A 27,108-nucleotide genomic window follows, 5' to 3' on the forward strand; every position below is an offset into this window, starting at 1 on the left:
AGTTGCCCTTCACCTGGGTCATGCACCTTGACTGCATTCCGCCAAAATTATTTACTTGTCTGTTAATTCTTCTTATTATTTTTAAGTATTCCATTGGTGAAAAAACTGTCTAATTTGAATTTCATAAAATAAGTAGCTGATCAGTATGTTGATTTCAGAAACATTCACCTGTTTGGGGGATGGTTTCCATTCTCTATGAGGGATGAAAATGAGGTGGGATATGTGTGTGTAAAGTGTAGGGGTGTATGTGTGTGAGGTGTAGGGGGGTGTGTGAAGTATAGGGGTGTGTGTGTGTGAGGTGTAGGGGTGTGTGAAGTGTAAGGGTGTGTGTGAGGTGTAGGGGTGTGTGAAGTGTGGGGGGGTGTGTGTGAGGTGTAGGGGTGTGTGAAGTGTGGGGATGTGTGTATGAGGTGTAGGAGTGTGTGAAGTGTAAGGGTGTGTGTGAGGTGTAGGGGTGTGTGAGGTGTAGGGAGTGTGTGAAGTGTAGGGGTGTGTGTGAGGTGTAGGGGTGTGTGTGTGAAGTGTAGGGGTATGTGAGGTGTAGGGGTGTGTGTGTGAAGTATAGGGGTGTGAGGTATAGGGGTGTGTGTGTGAGGTGTATGGGTGTATGTGTGAGGTGTAGGGGTGTGTGTGAGGTGTAGGGGTGTGTGTGAGGTGTAGGGATGTGTATGAGGTGTAGGGGTGTGTGGTGTAGGGGTGTGTGAGGTGTAAGGGTGTGTGTGAGGTGTAGGGATGTGTGTGAGGTATAGGGGTGTGTGAGGTGTACGGGTGTGTGTGAGGTGTAGGGGTGTGAAGTGTAGGGGTGTATGTGTGTGAGGTGTAGGAGTGTGTGAAGTGTAGGGGTGTATGTGTAAGGTGTAGGGGGTGTGTGAAGTGTAGGGGTATGTGTGAGGTGTAGGGGTGTGTGTGTGAAGTGTAGGAGGGTGTGTGTGTGTGTGTGTGTGAAGTGTCCCCTCCCTGTAGGATGATTTTAGGTACGAGGTAGGTGGGATGTGAGGGTCCACTGCTGATTCTGTTGCCGCAGGTGCCCCCCATATGCTGGTCACTGTGCCCATGTGGGGAAGCTGAGAGATGACGGGCCTCTTGGGGGCTTGGTTTTGGGGGAGGGGACACGGCATCACACAAGGGCATGGCTGGGTGCGTGCCAGGAGCAGGCAGGCATGGGAGGAGTGGGCAGTTTCTACAGAACGTGGAGACCCCAGGTGTGGGAAGTGGTAGGTGCAGCCCATCCAGGTGGAGAGGAGGTGCCTAGGCAAAGGTGCAGAGCCATTTGGTGCCCTGGGACCACTGCTTCACTTGGGTTTTTCATCATCAGAACCAAACACAAGTGAGAATAAGGAGCTCAGATTTGTATCTTGATTTTCCAAATAGTTCCCAGACCCAGGGGCAACACACCCTGAATGAGAAGAAACCATGCTTCAAAGTCAGTGCGTTGGCAAGTAGAATGCAGTCTCTCTTGGGTTTTGAAAAGCGTCTTTCCTGTAAAGATGTCGTTGCTGTAGTAGCAGGTGATGGGGCATTGGCAGGATAGATGTGTGGATGATGGAATTGGATAGAGTCCAGAAATAGACCCCCTCCCCAACACACACACACACGCGCGCGCGCACACACACACACAGATTTTCGGTTGACCTCAGTAAAAGTGCCAAGGAAATTCAGAGGTGAACAGACTGTCTTGTCAGCAAACGGTGCTGTAACAGTTGGGCGGCCATGTGCAGAACAGTGAGCCTTGGCCTGTAACTCACACTGAATATGAAAGTCACTGCAGGTGGATCACAGGCCTGCATGTAAAAGCAAAAACTATACTGTAAGCCAAAACGGTAACATTTCTAGGAGAAAATCTGTGCTACTTTGGTTTAGGCAAAGATTTCTTAGGATACCGGAAGCCTATGAATCATGAAGAAAAATTAATACATTAGGCTTCATCAAAATTAAGGACTTCTCGTCCTTGAAAAATAGTAAGAAAATGAAAAGCATAGACTGGAAGAAAATATAAAGATTCTTCAACTCAATAGTGAGAAAACAAGCAACTTTATAAAATGGGCAGAAGATGGAGCAGTCACTTCACCAAGAAGATAGAAGAATTAGATAAATACTTGGAAAGGCGTGCAACGTCATTAGTCATTAGGGAAATGCAGAGTTTTACAACCACAGTGATACAGCATAATGTGCCTAGGAGAGTGGCTTCAGAAGCAGAAGGCTGGCAGTAATGGAAGCAGCCAGGACTCTCTCACAAGGCTGTGGGAATGCAGAATCCACAGTCACTTCTGAAAACAGTTTCATTTTTTCTTATAAAACCAAGCATACTCTTACCATGCAGCTTAGCAGTTCTGCTGCTAGGTATTTCCCCAAGAGAAGTGAAAACACCAGAACGAGAACCCTCAACACCAATATTTATGGTGACTTTATTCGGGATTGCTGAAAAAGAAAACAGCCTAAATGCCCTGGTGGATGGGCTGATAAACCATGTACATTCATACAGCCCAGTCCTACCAAGGAATACAAAAGAATGAACCCCTGAGACATGCACCTCCATGGAGGACTCTCAGATACATTTTGCAGCTAAATGAACAGTTTCAGAAGGCTTCATATGCTGTATGACTCCGTTTAAATAACATTATAAAAATGGTAAAACTAGAGAGACAAAAAAACAGATGAATGATTGCCACGTGCTGGAGATGCGGGAGGGGCTCGACTATGGAGAGGAATATGAGAACGTTGGGAGTGGTGGGGTCGTGGCAGTAGCCACATGATGATAATGTGTCTGTCAAAATTCATAGAACCACATATTGTACTCTCTGTAAATTACCCTTCAATAAATCCCTGTAAAACACTCTTAAGAAGTAGAATATATAAAAACACACAGTTTTTCTAGTATGTGACTTTAAGATTATTTCACTTTTCTTTGTGCTTTGCAGTAAACAACCTCAGGCTCAGTCGCTGCAGTAGATGGTAGAAGTTGTTAGGCCTGCGGCGTTGGGAATATCCTGTATGACCAATACCACTGTTTCTGTGAGGGTACCAAGCCAGAATCACTGCATTTAGCGTTTTATTTTGAAAAAGACCTGTTCTTTGTGGTATTTTAAAATGTAAAGCATTTCATTCATGACATATTTTTGTGTGGCTCTTAATGGACAAGACATTCTTCCTGGCACTGTGGGCCCAAGACACAGTGTGCTTTCATGGGGGCCTTGTAGTGCTGTGGCTAGAACATGAGAGAGGTGCAGATAGCAGTGGTGGACATGTAGGTGATTGTACTCGGGGGACTCAGAGAAGGCTTTCAGGAGAAAGTGATGTTGGGCTTCAGGAGGACAGGAAGTGCATCATCCACAGAACTGGCCCTTCTGAAGGCAGGGCCAGTCGTGTGAGCGGGGGGTCTGAGGGGAAGGGAATGGTGTGCATGGAGAATGACGTGTTGTTCTGTTTGAATGGAACACAAAAGATATTAACAGAGAAACAGTGGTTCCCTGCCTTTAAAACCATTATTATTGAGTGGCTTCTGTGTGCTTGGCACTTTGTAATATTGAGGTTAGATTGTACTGGGCTTTGGATATTGGGCTATATGGTTTTTTGTTGTTGTTGTTGTTGTTGTTTTGTTTTTTATTTTGAGACGGAGTCTCGCTCTGTCACCCAGGCTGGAGTGTAGTGGCGCGATCTCGGAGTGGCGTGATCTCAGCTCACTGCAGCCTTCGCCTCCTGGGTTCAAGCAGTTCTCTGCCTCAGCCTCCCAAGTAGCTGGGATTACAGGTGCCTGCCACCACACCTGGCTAATTTTTGTATTTTTAGTAGAGACGGGGTTTCACCATCTTAGCCCAGCTGGTCTTGGACTCCTGACTTCGTGATCCACCCACCTCTCACCCTCCCAAAGTGCTGGGATTACAGGCACGAACCACCGCGCCCGGCCTAGATACGGATTTTATTCACCAGGCAGTGGGGAGCCCTTAACGGTCTTCGAGCAGAGAGATGTTCTGGGAGGATTAATGTGATACTACATATCTAGAATTGATTAGGGTAGAAGAGGCTAAGGAGAAAACAATTTCTTTTTTTCTTTCTTTTTTTTTTTTTTTTGAGACAGCATCTTGCTGTTGCTCCGGCTGGAGTGCAGGGGTGCAATCACAGCTCGCTGCAGCCTCACACTCACAGACTTAAGCAATCCTCCCGCCTCAGCTTCCTTAGTAGTTGGGATGCGAAAACTGTTTAGTCCGGAAAAGGATGACTTCTGTTTCTGGTAACAAGATGAGTTAAGTTATTTTTATACCACCTCTTAATGAGAATAACTAAAGTTATTGGACAAACATTTTTAAAGCTTCAGGGAACTGACAAGAATAATTAGTTATCAGGCCCAAATCTAAGGGAGGGAAGAAACTCAGAGAGAGATACAGGATTCACTGAAGTCATGTTTGCCTTGAAAATAAATTTCAGCCTGTGGGATGAGGGAACTCAAATTCAAGTCCAAGGCTGGGCCAAGGTGGAGAATCTAAAAAGGAAACTGCTGATACACCGAGGTAGGTGGCTAAACCCTTAGGGCGAGAGTGAACCAGAAGCAGAATCCATCTGCCCTTGGCCTTCAGGGGTCAAAAGAAGAGTTGCCCTTGGATTGAGCAGTGGAGCACGGTGGGGATGGCCCCTGAGAGGTTGAAGCCACAGGTCAGTTTGCAGTTCAAGTTGATATTACCTTAAGAGTGTCTCCGGCACTCCCTCACATCAAGTGAAGTAGACCTGCTTCACTGGGCGTGTTCCTGTGCAGCCGACCAGGAACAAATGCAGATTCTCTCTGGAGGATTATGCTTTCTTGACTTCTGAGAATCTCCACAAATAGTTTTCTAGTATAATACAATATAATAGAATACAAAATAACTAAACAGAAAAGAAAAGGCATTGTGAGTGAGAATCAGCGGAATGGCAGACACTGGATAGGCCTGCAAAGATGAGCGATATTGGGATTATCAGGTTCAGATTTTAAAGGTTAGGCTTTCAGACTGGGCGCAGTGTCCCACGCCTATAATCCTAGCATTTTGGGAGGCCAAGGAGGGTGGATCACAAGGTCAGGAGACAGAGACCATTCTGGCTAACACGGTGAAACCCCATCTCTATTGAAAATACAAAAAAAAAAAATTAGCCAGATGTGGTGGCATGCGTGTGTAGTCCTAGCTACTCGGGAGGCTGAAGCAGGAGAATCGCTTGAACCCACGAGGCGGAGGTTGCAGTGAGCCGAGATCACACCACTGCACTCCAGCCTGGGTGACAGAGCGAGACTCCGTTTAAAAAAAAAAAAAAAAAGAAAAAAAAAAGAAGTTATGCTTTCTATTTTAAGGAAATAAAAGAGAAGATTGAGAATATCTGAATATCTGTAATCAGGAAACTATGTATAGAAAGAATATAGAGAACTTTTAGAAAAGTCTGATTACCCAAGTTGGGGGAAACAAACCAAACTTATGAGTGGGCTTTAATATCACACAATTGAGGAGAAAATGAGGGAAGTGGAGGCAAAATCAGAAGACATCCTACACGCGACATGGGATGACAAGATGACACATGGAGGACATAGTGACAGGGCCTGATAGGTGGTTACTGACTGTCAGACAGAAAATTGAGCAGAGTCAATATTTGAAGACGGAATAGTTTTTAAGAACTTACTAATGACACTGATGCATTTATGTAGAAAGTCTAATCCCAATCAAGGATGAGAAAAAGGAACCAAGTCTGGTCTGCCTAATGCCAGTGACCAAGAGGTCTTTCAGGCAGCCACAGGAAAAGACAGATTGCCTTCAGAGGTGGAGCGGCGCGCTTGCCAGTGGCAGCAGTGAGGCCGGGAGCCAGCAGGTGTCGTCGTCGTGCCAGGGAAAGGAAGTTGCTGCCAGCCTGGGGCTCTGCGGCTCTTGGAAATATCTTAAAGAACAAGGGAGGCCGGGTGTGGTGGCTCACACCTATAATCCCAGCACTTTGGGAGGCCGAGGTGGGCGGATCTCCTGAGGTCGGGAGTTCGAGACCAGCCTGACCAACATGGAGAAACCCCATCTCTACTAAAAATACAAAATTAGCCAAGCGTGATGGCGCATGCCTGTGATGCCAGCTATTCAGGAGGCTGAGGCAGGAGAATTGCTTGAACCCTGGAGGCGGAGGTTGCAGTGAGCCAAGATTGCGCCATTGCAGTGCAGCCTGGGCAACAAGAGCAAAACTCTGTCTGAAAAAAGAGCAACAAAAAACGGCAAAATAAAGCAGTTTTCAACTTTGGAACTTCACTGAATGATATGCTTTAAGCAGAAGAAAGGTGTTCCCAGCGGGAGGTGGTAACAAGGTTGGCTCGTGGATGAACGCAAGAGCTCGCTGGGGTTAGAAAGAGGAAATAAATACACAGGATAGTAACATGCAAGCTGGGGAAGGGCCAGAGGGGCTGAAGTGTGCACAGGTCTCGTTACTGTTTAGGAAGAGCATGGAGTGTTTAGACTTTGGCAAGCATCCGTGGTAATTCCAGACGAGCCACCAGAAGAGCGAGAGCAGAGCGAGTTGCTCCCAACCATGGCAGGGGACGTTGGTGAGGAGTCATCTGAGAGGAGGCAAGAAAGGAGATGAAAAGAAACATGCAGCAGCTGGGTTGAATGGAAAACACGGAGTAACATGCTAGATTTCCATCCAGATGCATAAGCAATGAGACGTAAAAGGATCAAGACAGACTAAAAATACACGGCACATCGGAACCAAGGGAGTTGGCAGAGGTCAGCTGAAGAGACATTGCAGAGGTGGCATGGTTGCGTTTGCCTTCCACTTTATGGTGGGACAAGGAAGGGTGGTGGGGCAAGGTGAGATAGGGTGAGGGGGCCACTCTGGCTGCCACTTCTGCCTGCGGGCCAGAGTGGACTGCAGGGCACAGTGAGGATGCTCTGAATTTTAGGCAAGATGAAGGTAAGATGCCACAAGACCCCAAGCACATGGTGAGAGACTCAGGGCTGTAGTGTCAGCACAGATGGGGGAGGTGGTAGAGCCAGGACTGTGGGCTGCGTCAGGGCTGTAGTTTCAGCACAGATCGGGGCGGTGGTAGAGAGCCAGGGCTGTGGGCTGTGTCGGGGCTGTAGTGTCAGCACAGATGGGGGAGGTGGTAGAGCCAGGACTGTGGGCTGCGTCAGGGCTGTAGTTTCAGCACAGATCGGGGCGGTGGTAGAGAGCCAGGGCTGTGGGCTGTGTCGGGGCTGTAGTTACAGCACAGATGGGGGTGGTGGTAGAGAGCCAGGACTGTGGGCTGCGTCAGGGCTGTAGTTTCAGCACAGATGGGGGCGGTGGTAGAGAGCCAGGACTGTGGGCTGCGTCAGGGCTGTAGTTTCAGCACAGATGGGGGCGGTGGTAGAGAGCCAGGGCTGTGGGCTGTGTCGGGGCTGTAGTTTCAGCACAGATGGGGGCGGTGGTAGAGAGCCAGGGCTGTGGGCTGTGTCGGGGCTGTAGTTTCAGCACAGATGGGGGCGGTGGTAGAGAGCCAGGGCTGTGGGCTGTGTCGGGGCTGTAGTTTCAGCACAGATGGGGGCGGTGGTAGAGAGCCGGGGCTGTGGGCTGTGTCGGGGCTGTAGTTTCAGCACAGATGGGGGCGGTGGTAGAGAGCCGGGGCTGTGGGCTGTGTCGGGGCTGTAGTTTCAGCACAGATGGGGGCGGTGGTAGAGAGCCAGGACTGTGGGCTGTGTCGGGGCTGTAGTTTCAGCACAGATGGGGGCGGTGGTAGAGAGCCAGGGCTGTGGGCTGTGTCGGGGCTGTAGTTTCAGCACAGATGGGGGCGGTGGTAGAGAGCCAGGACTGTGGGCTGCATCGGGGCTGTAGTTACAGCACAGATGGGGGCGGTGGTAGAGAGCCAGGACTGTGGGCTGCGTGTCTGTGGGTAGCATGGGTGCCGCAAGGACATGTTCCTGGGGACCAAGAGGTCTTTGTGCAGAGAGGGAGGGACAGGACAGCCTTTTCAGCATATGCATGGGAGTGTCGTCATCTCAACCGCGTTTCTGTGGGTGATGTGATCCGCTGTAAGAAAACATTGCTCAAGGCACTTGCTTTTGAATTGACACGTGAAATCAGCAGTTGTCAAAAGACTGAACTCTAGCTTGTGTTTCACTTGTTTCGCCTCTGAAGTTGGGTGCTCTTATCTGCCCTGCTCTGAGTGTGAACAGCCCTGAGTGCTGTGTGAAATATTTGATGAGGTCCTCTGTTTGCCTTTTCTAGACGCCGGGAGGCTCTGCTCCTGCCCAGGTGGTGCACACCCAGCCCCCGCCACGGGCAGTCGGCTCCCCAGCCACGGCGACCCCTGACCTGGTGTCCATGGCAACGACTCAGGGTGTTCGAGCAGTCACTTCTGTGACAGCCTCGGCCGTGGTCACTACCAGCCTGACCCCAGTGCAGACCCCGGCGCGGTCTTTGGTGCCCCAGGTGTCCCAAGGTAAAGCCAGGCTGGGAGCTTTCTCTGACACGCGTCTGCTGTGGCGCGTGTGAGGGCTCAGCTGCTGCTTGCTCTCTGAGAATGAGGATCTGAAGGTGGGCGAGTATCCCTGTCCAGACCTAATGAGCAAACCTCTTCATAGCCACAGGAGTTCAGCTCCCTGGAAAAACCATCACACCTGCACATTTCCAGCTTCTCAGGCATCAGCAACAGCAGCAGCAGCAGCAGCAGCAGCAGCAACAGCAACAGCAGCAACAGCAGCAGCAGCAGCAACAGCAACAGCAGCAGCAGCAGCAGCAGACGACGACTTCTCAGGTGCAAGTTCCGCAGATCCAAGGCCAGGCCCAGTCTCCAGCACAGATCAAAGCTGTGGGCAAGCTGACGCCGGTGAGCATTTCCCAGAGGACCATGGACGTGTGCGTCTTGTGGTCAGTCAGCCCAGCGTCTGTGAGGTGGTGCCTGCTTGCATGGTGCAGTCCAGAGTGTATTTTGCAAACGTCTAGCACTGCCTTTTTGTAGGACGCGTGCTTCGTTTTATTGATCTAAAACTTCCCATGTCATAACACTTTGATCACGCCTTAGAGAAGTATCTTACGCGTATTCAGAGCACTTTGAAGACATTAACACCCAGCATGCAAATGTGTCTTCTTGCTTAGGGGTCTCGTGCCTTGTGTTCAGCATCAGTCTCTAGGGAGGACTAGACAGCCCGCTTGGTGCGGTTCTGGACCAGAGAAAGTGCTGGTGAGAAGGCATTCCTCACAGTGTCGGGAGAGCAGGCAGTGGACCCTGGGTTGGTTTCGGTGTGGTTCGTGTGCAGTACTGTTTCTCAGAGGTGGTCATTGGGGTACTGATGTACCTGATTTTTGCTAACCTCTGTACCAGCTTTGCTGTTCTTTATGTAAATGTATTCATTTTAAAAGGAAATGTTGGGCTGGGCGCAGCGGCTCACGCCTGTGATCCGAGCACTTTGGGAGGCCGAGGTGGGCAGATCATTTAAGGTCAGGAGTTTGAGACCAGCCTGGTCAACATGGTGAATCCCTGTCTCTACTAAAAATAGAAAAGCCGGACGTGGTGGTGGGTGCCTGTAATCCTAGCTGAGGCCCGAGAATCACTTGAACCTGGAAGGCAGAGGTTGTAGTGAGCCGAGATTGTGCCACTGCACTCCAGCCTGGGCGACAGAACGAGACTCTGTCTCAAAGGAAAAAAAAAAGGAAATGTTATACCCCTACCATAAATGGAAAACCATTAATACTTGTCATAGAAAGTAACCAGAGAAATATATGGAGTGAAGACAAGACAATATTTTGAAGTTTCAGCTCACTGTTGGGCCTGCCGGAGTGCTTGAGTCTGGGCCTCTCCATGGTCTAGAAGGGAGGAAGTGGGCTGCGGGAGACACAGACTCAGCTGAGGGCCTGTCCTGGGGCTGTCGGCAGTTCTGTTGGTGGAATTTAGACATCGAGCTTATCCTGTTCCTGTCACACCAGCCATTCCTCGAGGGCTCCGTGGTCATATGTGGCTGTGGCTACCACCCTGGGCAGTCCCCGTCTAGCCCACTTGTATCCTGCAGGAAGTGGCGCTGGAGAGGGCTAAATTAGAATGCTGTACTCAGGAACTCCAGGCCCAGCAGAGGCAACTGTCGGAGCCAGAGCTGGGCTCTGACCCCCCGGCCCACAGCCACACAGGTGCCTTTACCTGCCGCTGTTCAACCACTGAGACACCAGTGCCTTCGGCGTCGAGGCTGCCACCCAGCCTTGGCTGCCAGGAGTCCTGTGTGCCGGGTGTTTGCCTGGCTCCTTCGTTCCTCACTCTGCCCTCTCCCAAATCCATTTCAAAGCCAGTTTCACTTCCAGCCTTTCAAAAGACACTTGATAGTCCTGATCAACTCATTATAGGTTTTCTTAAAAATTTTTTTCTTAAAATGTTTTTTGAACTTATAAACTAATAAATAAGTTTGGTTGGCACTACAGATTTAAATCGACTTGTTTGTGAGGGATAATAGAAATTTTGCTATGAACTTATCAGTCAGAATCCCTGTTTGTAGCTTTCATCTGACAAAATGCTTATTTTTAATAAATGAACACCTGAAAGATACTGGGCAGCCCATAGAAGGCAGTCTGAATGCTGCACAGTAGCAGGTGCCTGCTTTGGTATTTAGTGGGCAGTAGAGGGGTGGCTTAGGATCAAGATGTCTACTTAAGAATGGAGCACAGTTAATGTTGAAGAGAAGATACTTTGCTTGTATTTTAGGAACACCTCATCAAAATGCAGAAGCAGAAACTGCAGATGCCCCCGCAGCCCCCGCCGCCACAGGCCCAGTCTGCGCCCCCGCAGCCAACAGCCCAAGTGCAGGTGCAGGCCTCACAGCCCCCGCAGCAGCAGAGCCCCCAGCTCACCACGGTCACGGCCCCAAGGCCTGGAGCCCTGCTGACGGGCACCACCGTGGCCAACCTCCAGGTGGCCCGGCTCGTAAGTGTCAATTTCTGTTTATTTTCCAAAAGCAGCGTCTATTTATGTTTTAACACAGCTATTGTGCTTGCTCGGCTGCGTGTCACGTGTTACAGGAGTGAGTGTGAGATGGGATCTTTTCCCCAAGAACTTAGTGCCCCTTGGACAGAGGACGGGACTCACCACTTGTGGAGCATTAACACAGCAGCAGCTCCCAGAGGCCATCCAGGCATCAGCAAGCTTCTCAGGGCCTGAACGGGGGTGGGTGGAGCGTGAGCAAGGTGAGGTGCAGCCTGCGTGGCGTCCTGTGCTGCTGAGGGAGCGTGCGGGGACCAAGGCCCGCGTGGCTGGAGCAGAGGGCGCTGTGCATGTAAGCCGTAGGCATGGGTAGGTAGCCGTCTCTGAAGCTGCTCTCAGGTGACCGCTGGAGGCAGGAGAGCATTTGGAGATTTCAGAAGGGACTAGCATCAGGTACAAGTGCTGTCTGGGAAGACCGGCTCTCAGCAGGTGCCAGCGTCCCGGGGCAGGCAGGGTCCCTGCACCCTGAGCAGAGCTCAGCTAGGGGTGCTGGTGACAGCTGCCCTGATAGAGGCTCACCCTGAGCTAGACTTTGCCCTTTGTTCTCTTGTGTCTTTCACCTGGCCCAGCGCTCATGGACTGCCCCAGACAGGGATAAGGGTCTTACTATTAATTCCATTTTACAGGTTGAGAAACTGAGGCACATAGGCTAAGTTCCCACCCAAATTCCACAACCAGTCAGCTGCAACTCAAGCTAGGATTTGGGGACCTGGGTGCTCAGGCTCAGCTGTGTGGGTGCTGGACCCCCACTTTGGGTCTTCCCTGGGAGGGGCTAGCCCTCCACAACAGAGTGAGTAGAAGTGGATGAAAAACTACAAAAGGGTGCTCAGTTTCAATCATGTTCACAAAAATGCAAATTCACTGAGAAGAATGGTAACACCTAGTGGTGGCCAGGGCACAGGGGTCTTGTTGGACAGGAATCAGTGGCCTCTTTTTGGAGAGGATTTTGGTAATTAAGCTATAAAAATGTGCTTGCTTATTTAACTAAACACTCCTCTTATGTCCTAGAGAAATAACAGAACAAAGTGATGAATATACAAGCTTGTTTGCTTCCTGAATGTTAGAGGAAATTAAATGTCCATTACTAAGAATTTCATTAAGTAAATTATGTATCATCCAAACAATGGAATATTAAGCAACTTTGAAAGTGGTTTTTTGTAAAGGGAAGAGAAACAGATTTCAAAATATTTATAATTCATGTCACTTTTGCACACTTTCACGGTGAGCCACATGGATAGGAACAGTGGCTGAAGGCTAAATACCAGTTTTAACATTCAGATGTGAGTAGTTCGAGGAGTGTGGGTAATTTTTACTTTGTATTTTCTTACGTAATCTTAGTCTTTATACATACAACAATAGAGCTATTTCCACTTACCATTTTTAAAATAGTAATTTAAGAGAAAATGTGTGGGACGGGAGGCTGTGGCAGTCATTTTGAAGTGAGGGACAGGCCGATGTTGGGTGGTCGCTGAAGGAACAGGAAGTGAAGGCTTCTGTGGGAAATGGGTCAGGATGTGGTTACTGGTGCGGTTCAGGAGATGGAGGGAAGTGAAGGTGATGTCCCACGAGATCACTGACATCTGGACGCAGCAGCACGTGTGATGAGCCTGCAGGTCTTGCGGGAGCTTCAGAAGCACAGGCTGACCTGTGACTCGACATTTCCCTGAGGCGTGCAGATCACTCGGTTTTCCTTTTATGTCGGGCTACTTTCAACTTTGTTGATCTTTGTAAATTTTCTCATGGCATGACCTCTTGTGGGGAAGTATTTGGAGAGACATACCATGTCCTGAATTTCTCTGGACTCTCCCATTATTTCTACTGTTTAGACCCGGGTTCCCACTTCTCAGCTGCAGGCGCAAGGGCAGATGCAGACCCAGGCACCCCAGCCAGCCCAGGTGGCCTTGGCGAAGCCTCCAGTGGTGTCCGTCCCGGCAGCTGTGGTGTCCTCGCCGGGAGTCACCACCCTGCCCATGAACGTCGCGGGGATCAGCGTGGCGATCGGTCAGCCACAGAAGGCAGCAGGTGCCGGCCCCAGCACACCCTCCCCTCCTAGGCTTGAGCCCGGTTTCATAGGCCTCTCTGGTGGCAGTGGTCGCCAGCAACCTGTGTTCTTTCCTCGCACTCACCCACTTGAGCCGTCACATGTTCTGGCACAAACATGCCTTGTCGCTTTCCAGGCACAAGGCTTGGTCCTCAGTTGAACTGTTAACATTTTGAAATTTCCATCTTAATTTAAGTGTAATTTGTGAACCCAGAAACATTTTAATGTAGTTACGGGATGGCTTACTTGTCTCCATAGAGTTTCATAGTTTATTATTTTCTGTAGAGGTGAGTCCGTTGGAACAGCTTGGCGTGAGCCTCGAGCTCTTTCCCCAATGTGCTGACTAAGCGGCTTTTGCTGCCTGCAGGACAGACCGTGGTGGCCCAGCCCGTGCACGTGCAGCAGCTGCTGAAGCTGAAACAGCAGGCCGTCCAGCAGCAGAAGGCCATCCAGCCGCAGGCTGCCCAGGGCCCGGCAGCTGTCCAGCAGAAGGTACTGGGGCTGGGAGATTCTCACCTCTGGGTCTATGCCAAGGCAAAGCTGGCTGCTGGAGGAGAGGGTCCTGAGCAGACAAGGCCCCTTGTGGCAGCCCAGGCTTTTCAGAGGGTGGCTTCAAGGAGGGCTGGAGGTGCTAGTGTGGTCATCCCTGTTGGTTTTTCCTTCATTTTAAAGGTGAACGCTGTGTGTGATGTGACAAGTGAGGCTGAGGTCTTGGCAGGGGGGTGGAAGGGGCATGGTCTGTGAGGATGGCTGGGTGCCAGGTAAGAAGCCTGCATGGCATTGGGACAGACACAGGGGATGCAGTTACATGATGGGGGCCAGTGGGCTCAGGGAAGCAGACGCAGCTCACACCACAGGACCCGCCTGGACTCCTAGTGGAGGACAGGGACACCACATGGTCTGGACCCCAGAGAGAATGCGGCCTCTGTGCATGTTCGTGGTGAAAGGGGAGAATACACACCAGGGACTGACGTGGATGGGGGTGCAGCAGGGCACCGGGCTCCGAGGGTGTCTGCAGGCTCAGCCAGCTCCCTGAGACGACACCTGTGCCTCTCAGCAGCCAGTGCTATGTTGAAGGACGTGAGGGACATACAGTGGTGAGACAGCTCTGCCTCCAGGGACATCTGCTTATGGTGGCTCATCGGTGACACCCAGCCCAAGTCCCGGGCTTTGGATTGCTGGTGTGGGCCCTCAGACCCCATGCTCTTTTTTTTTTTTTTTTTTTTTGAGACGGAGTCTCGCTTTGTCGCCCAAACTGGCGTGCAGTGGCCGGATCTCAGCTCACTGCAAGCTCCGCCTTTCAGGTTCACACCATTCTCCTGCCTCAGCCTCCTGAGTAGCTGGGACTACAGGCGCCCACCACCTCGCCCGGCTAGTTTTTTGTATTTTTTAGTAGAGACGGGGTTTCACCGTGTTAGCCAGGATGGTCTCGATCTCCCGACCTTGTGATCCGCCCGTCTCAGCCTCCCAAAGTGCTGGGATTACAGGCTTGAGCCACCGCGCCCGGCAGACCCCATGTTCTGTTGGCACTGCTCTCTGGCTAGAGTTAGAAGGTGGGCTCTGATGGGAAGCCACATGGCTGTGCGGGGAGCTACCCTGTTCCCTGAGCGCTGAGCTGGCCCCCTGCAGGCACCTGGTGCTCATCTTCAAGATGGAGGATGTTGTTTTGAGGAAACTGAGGCTCAGAGAAAAGGACTTGCCCAGATCACAGGGCCAGTAAAAGGCGGCTGGCTGACTCCAGCGGGCCCAGGGTGCTTTGTGTCACACCAGCTGGACACTGGCTGTGCTGTGAGCCGCTGCCACCTCCTGCAGAAGACCAGTGCTCAGGAACCCTGTGGTGAAGCCCTGCTGGTTGCCAGCGATGGCGTGCTCTGTGGGGAGCTGGAAGCAGAGCTGTCTTTGGAACCCAGAGCGGGAGGGAGTGAGCACTGAGGGAACACAAGCCGGGAGGCACAGGGTGTCTGGGTAATGCCATCAGCTCCGCAGTGGCTGGGTTCCGAAGACCAGCCTGCATCCCCACTCGGCACAACCGCTGCAGGGAAGTGCATGTCCTTTGGGTCGGGATGGTCATCTGCGTTTATTTACCTCTAGAAGAAGGAGATGGTACTGGGACTTACCTCCCAGGCCTGGTCAGCAGCCGCTGGGTGCATCATGGTGGTCCATGGGCAGATGTGGCCACGCTGATGCACAGGTGGGCGTGGTCCCTCAGGCTTGAGCTGTGCTTGAGGGAGCAGTGGAAGGCTGCAGCTGAAGTGCCAGGCTGTGTTCCTACGATTGGACAGAAACGCCCTTAGATGTTAGAAACCCCTACTTACCCATAGCATGGCTGATACATCAGATACGTAAACTTCAGACGTGCACAATATGATATGCAAAAATTGTGCATACCAGTTTGTTACCCCTTGTACTAAATATTTTCTCTATGTCTGCCAAATTCTTAAATTGGATTTGAGAGATTGTGATCAGTTTCAGTCACCTAAGTAGCAGCCCTGTGCAGGTGTGCCAAGGGTGTCAGGGTGCCCCACCAGCCCAGCTATGCAGGGAGCAGCATCCCGGGTGGGGTAGGGTGCAGGCAACTGCCGGGCCTCCTGGAGGAGAAGCTGGTGGCCAGGCCGCGTGGGCAGAGGTTTGCCAGGAGGCAGCGTCAGGCGCAGAGGGCAGGGGATGTGGGTACACACAGGGTTGGTCTGGGAGGTAGGCTGGAAAGGGGCTGGGTTCTGCCGTAGGGCCCAGAGCAGTCAGGAGTCCCGGGAGTCTTGAGCGCAGCGTGGTCTCTGCGGCCCTAATTTCGCAGTCTCTCCCCAGATCACTGCACAGCAGATCACCACCCCTGGCGCGCAGCAGAAGGTCGCCTACGCCGCACAGCCAGCCCTTAAGACCCAGTTTCTTACCACACCCATCTCCCAGGCCCAGAAACTGGCCGGGGCCCAGCAAGTGCAGACCCAGATCCAGGTGAGTGGGGAACAGGGTGAGGGCCCAAGTGTCAGGAGTGGGTGCCTGGCCTTTGGCTTGTATGTCTCGTGGGCTTTGCCAGCTCCCAGCTCTCGGTGGCTCCACTAGGTGGTGTACTGGAGGGAAGTGTTGTCTCCTGGCCTCAGGTTTCAGCCCCGCTGGCTCCTGGAAAGGCTCCTCTCTGCAGGTGCCTGTTCCGGCTGCCGCCAGCTTTGCCTTCATGTTCTGGATGTCGATCTCCAGCTCTGGGGGGTACAGCTGCCATCTCCCAGTTCCAGGCTCCTCTTCTCCCTTCCTAGTGTCTTTTTAAAAAATATATTTTATTTTATTTTTTGATATTTCTTGTTCATCAAGTTCTACCTGGTGTCTTTGGGAGAATGGAGTTCCTGATTTCATGTGTGCAGTGTGCCCTCCCGTCTTCCTGTCTGCCTAGAGCTTTTATGTCCTGCTTCCTCCCAGAGCTTATGGAGTTGCCTCCCTGCCTCCTCCTCTAAGAGCGAGGGAGTTTTACTTTCTCAGCTGGTCTTCCACCCTCCTGGAATTGGTTTTTGGGTTTGAGATAGAAACAGGAATTCAATTTGATGTGCCCTATGAACACCCTATTTTCAGCCCCATTTATTAAAAAGCCCACTCTGTCATCCATCAATCCACAGTGCCGCCTCCACCCGAGATCCTGTGGGGACATTCAGGGCTTTGTGTCTCAGAGGTCGTGCTGGTCCTACTGCACTCTCGCTCTGAGTGGCCGTGACACTTGGTGTCTGGAGGGCGAGTCCTCCTGCCACACCCTTCCTTGGGTGTAAGGTGCCTGTTCTTGGCTCTTCACCCTTCCGTGTTAATTTTAGTTAGCTTAATTCATGCACTACAATCAAAACTGCTGAAAGTTTTTGTTAGAATTGCATTGATTCTGTAGCTCTGTTTAGGGGAGAGTTAACATCTTTACAGTCTTGGCTTCAGATTCACCAATATGATACATTTTTTGTAAGTCTTTTTTTTTTTTTTGGAGACGGAGTCTCGCTCTGTCGCCCGGGCTGGAGTGCAGTGGCCGGATCTCAGCTCACTGCAAGCTCCGCCTCCCGGGTTCACGCCATTCTCCTGCCTCAGCCTCCCGAGTAGCTGGGACTACAGGCGCCCGCCACCTCGCCCGGCTAGTTTTTTGTATTTTTTAGTAGAGACGGGGTTTCACCGTGTTAGCCAGGATGGTCTCGATCTCCTGACCTCGTGATCCGCCCGTCTCAGCCTCCCAAAGTGCTGGGATTACAGGCTTGAGCCACCGCGCCCGGCTGTAAGTCTTTTTTAATGCCTTTTAGTGAAGTTTTCTAATTTTTTTTGTGAAAGTCTTATATATTATGTTAGTTTTATTCTTAATCAGTATTTTTTGATGCTTTTGTAAATCGTATGCTTTTAATTTCTGTTTTCTGTCTCTGGCTGTTGTACATTTTTGTACATTGGTTTTTTATTCTGGCCGCCTTGCTAGATTCCGGTTATTTGAATAATTTATCTTAGGATTTGGTTTTGTTGCATTTCCTTCGTATACAGTTGTATCACGTGTAAATCGTGAGATCTACTTCTCCCATCTTAAACCCTTGCTTGCTCCCGCCTGACTGTGCTCCCGCCTTATTGTGCTCCCACCTTACTGTGCTCCCGCCTTATTGTGCTCCCACCTTACTGTGCTGGCTGGGACCTGCAGCACAGTGGTGAATGTCAGAGTCCATATGTCACTGTGAAGTAGGGTGTTTGCTGTGTTTTTTGTCAGAGTAAGAAAATTCTGTTCTTTCCTACTTTGCTGGAAGTTTCTGTTCCTCTTTGTTAATGGTGCTTTTTGTCTTGTTTAAAGCCCGTGTGTATGAACTCCCTCCCTTACACATCTCCTCTAGCCTCAAGGCTTTAAGTCCTGTCTCGGTGCGAATGACGCCCAGATTCATGTCTGCAGCCACTTACTGTCCTGAGTTCCAGATTATTCATCCTACCTGCCTTTGACAGATCCATGGAGATGTCTGATACCTCAGCCCTCAGGTGTGTACGCCTGACCTGCTCCTACCAGAGGCTTCTGGCTCAGGAAGGACAGCTGTCTCTGCAGACCTTTGCCTACTTGAGAAACCCCTACAGTCACCCATACAGGTCCAGCCCATTGGCAGGCAGTTGTGTGTGCTTGACTTCCAGAAGAGACCTGGACCAGCCACTTCCTGTTTCTGCCGTCAGCCCCTCCTCCGCACCCCTTCCCTGGTTGTTGCCATCTCTCCTGCTTCCTTTTTGCCATCCGTCCCCCAGGATACTCTGTGGTTGTGGGTATGTGTGTGGCTGGGTGGAGGGTATGGGGGTGTGGATGTCTGCTGGCCTGTGCACCCCTCTGCACTTGCTCCTCTGCACCTGTGTCCCTACCAGCCTTGCTCACACCCCCTTCCTGTTCACCTTTTCTGCTCTCTGTTTCTGTACTGTCACCTTCAACAAATACTGTAATTACTTGGATCAGATGATTTTGTCTCCTCCAATAAAGCCAGCCCCATGAGTACAGGCATGCGCGAGGGCTGTTAGTACAGTGGACAGATGGACTATTGTAGCGGGTTATAGTCGTTGAATCCTGTGATGTTCAATCATCGCTGTGTTCTGGGGTGACTCACGGGATCCTGTGGTGGTTGTCGTTGTGCATGGATGAGTTCAGTTGCTGCTCTCATGTGTGCTGCCTCACGGCATCGGGCGGCACAGCCTCGTTCGAGCGCTCTGCCTGCCTTGTCAGGTCTGTTTCTGAGACGGGCTCCTGCTTGTGTTGCCCAGGCTGGCCTCGAACTCCTGAGCTCAAGCAGTTCTCCCTCCTCAGCCTCCGGAGGTGTGTGCCACGATGCCAGGCTTTTGCCAGGGTTTTTACTTCCTTTCCTTTCTTTTATTTTGCTATTCATTTTCTAACTTGTTAAGATGGAATACCACCTGAGCTTATTTCGCAAATTTTATTATTTGGTTTTCCTTCAGTCTTAAATATTTTTGAATTTCCATTTTGATTTCTTCTTTATTCCCTGGGTTCTTTAAAGAAGTGTTTCTTAATTTCCAGGTGAGGTTTTCCAGTTACTTTTTATTATTGACTTAAAAATAAATCTTCATTGTGTCATCAGAGAATGAGGTCTGAATGAGTTCAGTCTTTGGAATTTGTGGAAACTTGCTATCTGCTAAATACAGTCAGTTTTAAAAAATGGTCTGTGTCCTTCCAAAGCAGTCTTCAGGGTGGTTCCAGTTGTAAGATGGTTTTGTTGTGACTGGGTCAAGTTTACTCTTTGTGTCATTTCGGTCTTGTGTGTCCTGCCAATCACTTGTGTTACTAGGTATTGAGAAGCGTGTGTAGATGTCCCGTTCTGAGTATGCATTTATCTGTTTCTCCTTACCTTTCTCTCTGGTTTTGCTTTATATCTTAGATGGTTTTTCATTAGCCACATTTAAGTTTAAAGTTTTAAATTTTGTTATTTTGAAATGACTCTTACTATTTTCAGTAATATCTCTGGTCTTGAAGCCTATTTGCCTTGTATGAGTAAAGCATCACCCTCCTGTTGGAAGTTTCTGGTCTGTATTTTTCCCTCCTTGTTGTCAGCCATTCTCTGTGTGCCCCGCGTCACTCCTCTGAGCAGCTCGCAGGCAGGTCCGGCACTGCGGTGAGGTCAGGCCTTCCGTCTGTGACTCTTACCTGAAACATGTGCCCACTCGTCTGTATATAAGGGTGGGTATAAGGGTGGGTATGTTTGAATTTCTGGCTTCTCTTTTGTTTGGACCCTGTTTGTCTTGCTTGTTCTGTTTTTTCTTTCCTCCCTTCCTTGCCTTCTTTTGAGCCACCTTTTAAAATTTTTTTATTTTTTATTTTGTCAATTTTTGCCCCCCTGCCAGTGAAAAATTTTGTATTTTCTTTCTGTTCTTTAAGTGGTTACCTTAAAATCTCCATGTGCACACTTCTGTATCAGAGTATGAAGTTAACGGTTGCCTCCAACCTGTTCTCCAGCGATGATCTTATCACACAGTAGCTCAGTTTGTTCATTTCAAATGCTGCTGTTAGCGTGCGTTTTAATTCTGTCCTTTTTTGTTTTTTTTTTTTTTTGACGCAGCGTCTCGCTCCGTCGCCCAGGCTGGAGTACAGTGGTGCGATCTTGGCTCACTGCAACTTCCGCCTCCTGTGTTCAAGCGATTATCCTGCCTCAGCCTCCTGAATAGCTGAGATTACAGGCACGTGCCACCAGGCCCGGCTAATTTTTATATTTTTAGTAGAGATGGGTTTCACCGTGTTGGCCAGGCTAGTCTCGAACTCCTGACCTCGTGATCCACCTGCCTCAGCCTCCCGAAGTGTTGGGATTACAGGTGTGAGCCACCATGCGTGGCCATAATTCTGTCCTTTTTCATCTTGGACTTTTTATGTGGAATTGCTTTCCTTCCACTTGACCCATCCTTTGGAATTTCCTTAAGTGCTTGAAAATGCCTGTGTGTCGTTCTTGTTCCTGGGAGACAGTTTTGCTTAGTACAGAATTCCCAATTGGCATTGTCTTTTTTTGTTTGTTTTTGTTTTTTTTTTTTCAAGACAGAGTCTCACTCTCCTATGCTGGAGTGCAGTGGCACGATCTCGGCTCACTGAAACCTCCGCCTTCCATGTTCAAGAGATTCTCCTGCCTCAGCCTTCCAAGTAGCTGGGACTACAGGCGTGCACCACCATGCCCAGCTAATTTTTGTATTTTTAGTAGAGGTGGGGTTTCACCATGTTGGCCAGACTGGTCTCGAACTCCTGACCACGGGTAATCCACCTGCCTTGGCCTCCCAAAGTGCTGGGATTACAGGCCTGAGCCACCGTGCCCGGCCGGCATTGCTTTCTGAGTGCATTCACTGTATCATTTCCTCACTATGGCTGCTTTTGTTGTTGAAGAGGAGCCGGCGTCTGTCCGGCCTTTCACTCTTCAGGGTCGCCTCTCTTTTCCCCACCCTCTGCCTGTTACGGAGACATTGTCTTTGTCTTTGTTGTTTCGCATTTTCATTCCGATGCTCAAGCTTCTTGAATCTGGGGCAGTCTCTCTCATCTCTAGGAAGTGAGCAGCCACTGTTTGTTTAGATGTTGCCCCTGTCCTGTTTTCTCTGACCTCCGGGTCTCTCAGCAGCTTTTATATTTTCTGTGTCTGTCTCGTTGTACCATACGCTGAGTCATGTCTTTCGCTCTTTCTCCTCAGTCACTCATTTTCCCCTTGGTTAGGTCAAATCTCTCAGGCTTGTCTGTCGAATTTTTATCTTGATGATTTATTATTTTATTTTCAGAAGTTCCCAAATATGCCTGATCTTTGTTTGTAGTCTCTTGTTTGCAGGCTTCACAGAGTGAGCCCAGTGGTTTTCTGAATCTGGTGATTACCCTGTCTGAAATGTGCTGCGTCTGTAGGGACTCCTTGTGGCCTGGGGCAGAGGTGGATTTTTGCTTCTGCAGGTACCTTTGGGTGGCATCAGGAACGCCGCTCAGTGTGTGGCTCGGGCTTGCGCTCGGCTCTCAGGTGTCACCCACCTGGCCTCTGAATCTGTGTCTGCTCCTCTCTGCTCCCTGGCACTGAGGCTTAGGGCAGGTGCTTTTCTTACAGATGCCACTGGAGGAAGGGGGTGCCTTCTTTGCAGCTTTTGGGTACCTTTGTGGGGACAGTGTCTCCCTCCAGGATGGCAGCTGGCAGTAGCATGGGGCTCTTTTGCGAGCTCCCCACCGAGAGCTGGCCTATACCTGGTGTCTGTTCAGCTGTGTCCTGTGCGACCCTGAAGACCATAGTGTGCATCTCCATGTGGCCGGTGATCCCAGCAGAGGTTGTGCAGCTTTTCTGCTCTGTGGCTCGTGGTGCCCACCTGTGCTTAGGTTTGGAGACTGGCAGTTCCTGACTCTTTGCAGGTTTCTTGGTACATTTCAGATTTCTTCCTAGTGCTTTACTTAAGACGTCTCAGGATTTTCAGTGCTGTGCCAAGTAAGTCCTCGGCCATTGTGGTCTTGAGATGGGCCCTGGAGCACCGGCCGCATCTTTGTTTCTCGTCAGTTCCACAGGAGGCGCTCAGGGCACTTCTTATCTTAGTGAATCTTATTTATAATTGTTTCTTTTAAGTGACAGTAAACTAGTAAATGCCTTCTGATTGATTTTAATTTTAGTAAGGACTAACATTTATTTGGATCTTTGTTGATGTATGAGTAAATCATATGATTTCACATTTTTCCCAGAATTATCTTGGGAAATATTATTTTCATCCGTGTTCTATAAGAAATAGGACCCACCAAGAGGCCAGGGTCCATGAGGGCCTTTGTGCAGGGAGGGCCCTTGAAATCAGGGCCCCCAGCAGCTGTCCACGCTGGAGCCTGTCTGTGCTCTGGGTGCATGCCCTGACGGTGCTGATAGGACGCACAGATGGCCCAGAGCCACTTACTACATCAAGACAGCGGGAGACGCATGCAATAGCAAATGCACAGAAAGTGGGCACTGGGTGGAAAGCACTGCTTTATAAATAGTCATATTCAATCATGACTAAGAAAAATGTAGAAAAATGAAAAATTACCAGCCTCAAAACCTTGGTACATCTCTGGGTTCCCCATTTCAGCTGGCTGCCCGAGCTGCACTGTACAGCTCATTATTGGAACGCTGTCCAGAGCTCTTGGGACTCACATGCAGAGCTCTTGGGACTCACAAGACGCTCAAATACTTACCATCCTCAGTCTGATTCTTTCATATAAACTTGGAGTAGTTTTTGTGAAAAGAAAAAATGTGTCTGAAATATGAGACCAAAAATAAGCTTAAATGATGAGTGATAGCAAATTGGGGAGGCAGTCAGTTGACTCACGATGCAGTGGAGCGACTTTCTGCCTCACTGCTGCAGGTGGGCACAGTATGAGATTTGCTCTTTTGTGTCACCTGGTCGTTGTGTTTTTTGCATTAACTGAGAAGGACCGAAAGGGAGGAAAAATCTTTTTGTGCACATGCTCCTTTGAATTCTATGTTTGGCTTTTTTTGTTTTGTCAAAGGTTGCAAAACTTCCTCAAGTTGTTCAGCAGCAAACACCCGTGGCCAGCATCCAGCAAGTTGCCTCTGCTTCCCAGCAGGTAGGACGTGTAGACAAGGTGGAAACCTCACATTTCCCAGGTCAGAGAATGGGTTGTTTTCATCTGAGGTCATGATGAGGGAATCACTTTTGATTTTTGTGATACACACAAAAACATTAACTTCAGGGGAAAAACTAGAGATGCTTAATAATGAGAAGAAGAGTGAACAAGCATTTTGGGGTGTTGTGTCAGCTGCACTGAGGGAGCCTCTCCTTGGGCTCACTCCCAGGACCCTTCGTCCACCGATTACTGCGAGTGTGTCCTGCAAGTTGCAGACACTGCCCTGTGGTTTTAGGGAGGCACAGGCCTCAGGCAAGCAGGCTCTGCTCGGGGGCCCGCCCGTGAGCAGAGACGCTGTGGGCACAGGGGCCCTGCCTCCCACAGAAGCCTTTCCGGCGCTTTCATTGTTGTCGCTGATGCTCCACAATATGACTTTAGCACAGTGCTTCAAATGTAAAGCAGTGCTTTAAACTTTTTAAATTTTGTTCAAAGTCACACTGGCATATAGATTTCGACAATCCAGGTTGTATTAAAAGCTTTACTACAACAACAAAATCAGTCCCTGACCCAACTCTCACCTTTTCCCCAGAGGCATCTGGTGTTAGTCTAAAAGCAACCGTCTTTTAATTTTCCCCTTGTGTTTAGTTAGAAACCAGAGGTCATATTGTTGTGTGACTGGTCATTCTCCATGTCATAAAAGCATAGTCAGTGAAGCTTCTCGAGCCCTCCCCATCCCAAAGAACGTCCCCTGTCCTGTCCCTGGACTGAGTTTCCTGGGCAATGTGTGTTTTCTGACTCTCTCGGTTCAGGCTTCTCCACAGACTGTGGCGCTCACGCAGGCAACAGCGGCCGGGCAACAGGTGCAGATGATCCCTGCAGTGACCGCGACTGCCCAGGTGGTTCAGCAGAAACTCATTCAGCAGCAAGTGGTGACCACGGCATCGGCCCCGCTCCAGACCCCAGGCACTCCCAACCCAGCCCAGGTGCCCACCAGTTCTGACAGCCCAAGCCAGCAGCCCAAGTTACAGATGAGGGTCCCTGCTGTCAGGCTAAAGACACCCACTAAGCCTCCGTGCCAGTAGTCAGGGCAGCAGGGCTGCCTCTCATCTAAAGCAAAACTACCTTCCTCACAGAAAACGCTTTATTTGTGAACCTCGGGACAATGTCATGCAAGATATTCAGCACTGGGAAAGATATAATTGAAACAAAGTAGTGTAATCATTTTATTAAAATGCATCCCGCACTGCAGGACAAATGGTCCTTATGGAGCGCCCCCTTCTCTGTACTATGTGACTCATGGAAAAAGTGACAACGCGGTTTCCTCTAAATCATTTCGCCTTTCAGACCCCACCCGCACCGGTCCCCCAGAGCCTAGTCCTGTGTTCTGAAGGCCATTCCGAATTTCTTTGTGAGCGTGTAGTGCTTTGCGTGCCACAGAAGCCGTCTAGCATGTGAGGAGCATACAGTGGACTTTCTAAAGATAAGACGTGCCACGTGCCAGAGTTTAGTTCTTTATACCTTACTGAAAAATGCCTCATGGTCTTCGTAGAGGAGAAGGCCTGTCTAAAGTAAATCATCCGAGATTGGTTTTCCATTCCAAAGAAAGCCAATATGGTTCTTTCCTTCCCTCCTAAAATGTGACTTAACTTTTAAGAGAAATGTCCTAACACCCACCTAAACACGCAAGGCACGTTCCTGGCTTGTGTTCAAGGGAAATCATCAGCCATTGCACTGTTATTCCAAAGAGCAGCCAACAGTGGCTTCCCCCAGGCCCACCCCACAATGGGATTGGCTTTCGTGTAATGGAAACTTCTGGGACTGATGCCTAACTCAGTGCACTCAAGATGTATCTCCAGCTTTTGGAGGAAGCTGGTGTTTGATGTAGTGTGTTAAACAGCTCCTGAGAACCTTTGGGACGCTCCGCCATGGCTGGCGTGAGGCCCAGAGGACCACGCAGAGGCAACGTTAGTACAGATGTCATGGCTGAGGGGATGATGGGCCCGGACTCAGGGAGCCAGGGCGAATGTGACAGACACCCCTTGCTGCCACAGCCAGCCCTTTGACAAAGGCGGGCTCGTGATTCTGGAAGTATTGGCTATAGCGGTGGGCCCAGTCAGCTCTTCCTTGTGGACTTGTGACAGCAGATTTTCTCTCAGATAAGCTTGTATGGTTCTGCTGTTGTGGAAGAAAGGAAGCCCAGTATTTGCTACTGTTTTTCCCTTTTTTACTATGACGAGAAAATAAATGCAATTTTAGTGGAATTGATTGACTGACAATGTCTCCTTCCTTTGAAGTTTTCACCAAAACAAAAAGGTCCATATCCAATAATATCCTTTGTACTCTGGCTTGATTTTGGCCTATTTTACATTATTTGGTCCAGGAAATTAGGTTATATTAGGATTTTTTGTATACTAAAAATCAGTTACGGCACAATAAAGATTTTCCATTTTTACATTGTATTTCATCTGCTTCCTCCCCATTCTCTCACTTTAAGTGACATTGAGGAAGGTATTCTGTCCCATATGTTTCTGTGGACAGCGATACGGCAGGATTCAGTGAAATCAACTGCGGAGCTCACTTTTGAGCTCTTGATAAGAAATTTGGAGAAAAGTAAAAATCAAGCTTTGATAAAACAGAAGAAATTAATCTTTTAGTTAGGTGAACATATCAAAGCAGAGGACTGGAATCTGTTTCTTCTAACCAAACCCGTTCTCCCTGACTCGGCATGTGCCGTGAGAGCGCAGCTTGCCGGAGGGAGGGCCGCTCTGTGGGCCTCGGATCTGGCTCCCGGTGGAAATGTTTACTCCTCCTCATCCAGAAATGTGCAGAACTGAAGTATTTAGGAATTCTGCCTTTGTCATCTGTTTTAATTTGCGTGCCCTGTTCGGTTTTTTTGTCTTTCCCAAATCTTGCTGTTCTCTTTATAGGTGAAGATAAAATGTTGAGTGCACTTACTTTAGAATATCCTAGCCATAACTTAAGTAAAAGCGCTCTATTAATCTGAAACACTACAAGAGAATTTAGCAACATCTCTCAAAAGCTTTTTTGGAGAGATGAACAGGATTCTGAATATTTGCAATGTGGAGTTCCAGCCCCGATCTCACGTCAGTGAGGGTCTCCTGTCGAGATCTCAAGGGTGTTTCCTTTGGCTGTTCCCTAATACAAAATATGGACATATTTTTACTCGTAGCACTCAATTTAGTAACTTCTAGATGCTACCGTTGACCTGAGTTAATTTCACTTTGTCTTGTAAGTAAAAATTCTCCTTTCAGTATATTATTTTCTTGGCCTTCCATTTTAAAGGTTAAAGTTTCTAACCTAAGAATTAAGTACGCATTCAGGAAGCTGTTGTCTAGGCCCCTTGTGAATCTGGGTTCATTCCAATACGGCAAGTAAGAGTTGGAAACTTTGAGAACACGGACTATAAAGGCAGCAGCCCAAACACTGTCAGACTCTAATTGGCCACCCTGGGAAACAGTTGCCCTGTTATTCTTTAAAGAAAGACGTTTATTCTAATGAAAGCCAGACTGTTTTTAAAGCATGTGGCAGGAAGCAGAAGGTTGGATCCAAGCCCTTGTTCAGATTTGGTGCCTGATAAGACGGGGGTTTCTCTTTTTGTGACCTTTATTATTATTTTGTTAACTGTTGTAACCAGTTAGCTGTTGTGTTTTAAAATAGAAAGGAACCAGACTGAAATTGTAAATACTTTGTAAACATAAGCATTTGTACTTGAATAGTAGGATTTTAAAGGGCATTGATAGCCTACCAAACAAAAGGCAAAATAAAGTGACCTTTTTCTATATGTTATCATTTCGTCTTTCATAGAAAACTGGTATTTCAGTAAAAATGAGATGCTGATTGGGTTTTTCATTTGTGTGAGGAAAAAACAAAACCAAACAAGTAATGTTGGAGCCAGAGGTGTTCCCCTCACCCACTCTTCCGTGGCCATAGAAGGACCTGGAAGGAACAGAAACCACATTCACTGAGTCCACCAGGCAGCCGCTTCCCAAAGCCGCATGTGGAGGAAAGAGCCGGCGCCGCCCTGCCCCACGTGGCCTGCCAGCCACACAGCACCTGTCGTCACTGTCCTGGGGGCCATGGTGGCCCCGTGTG

General features: G+C 49.3%; 1 protein-coding gene across 43 annotated transcripts in view; it reads left to right on the plus strand.

Moving 5' to 3' along the window:
* Nucleotides 1–26,797, plus strand: part of EP400 (E1A binding protein p400) — a 134,362-nt gene extending 107,565 nt beyond the window's left edge. For 41 of the 43 annotated variants that reach the window (XM_028830189.2, XM_028830205.2, XM_028830194.2 and 38 more), the window contains 8 exons: nt 8,197–8,410; nt 8,553–8,797; nt 10,658–10,876; nt 12,760–12,955; nt 13,342–13,466; nt 15,780–15,926; nt 22,918–22,995; nt 23,805–26,797. In XM_028830189.2, coding sequence (XP_028686022.2) covers nt 8,197–8,410; nt 8,553–8,797; nt 10,658–10,876; nt 12,760–12,955; nt 13,342–13,466; nt 15,780–15,926; nt 22,918–22,995; nt 23,805–24,077 — 1,497 coding nt within the window. In that variant the 3' untranslated portion in view covers nt 24,078–26,797. The remainder of the gene's footprint in view (nt 1–8,196; nt 8,411–8,552; nt 8,798–10,657; nt 10,877–12,759; nt 12,956–13,341; nt 13,467–15,779; nt 15,927–22,917; nt 22,996–23,804) is intronic. The other 2 variants (XM_028830193.2, XM_077955854.1) reach the window with 1 other exon arrangement.
* The last annotated feature ends 311 nt before the right edge of the window (nt 26,798–27,108 follow it).

This window comes from Macaca mulatta, chromosome 11 (assembly GCF_049350105.2).
Source record: "Macaca mulatta isolate MMU2019108-1 chromosome 11, T2T-MMU8v2.0, whole genome shotgun sequence".
NCBI lineage: Eukaryota > Metazoa > Chordata > Mammalia > Primates > Cercopithecidae > Macaca > Macaca mulatta.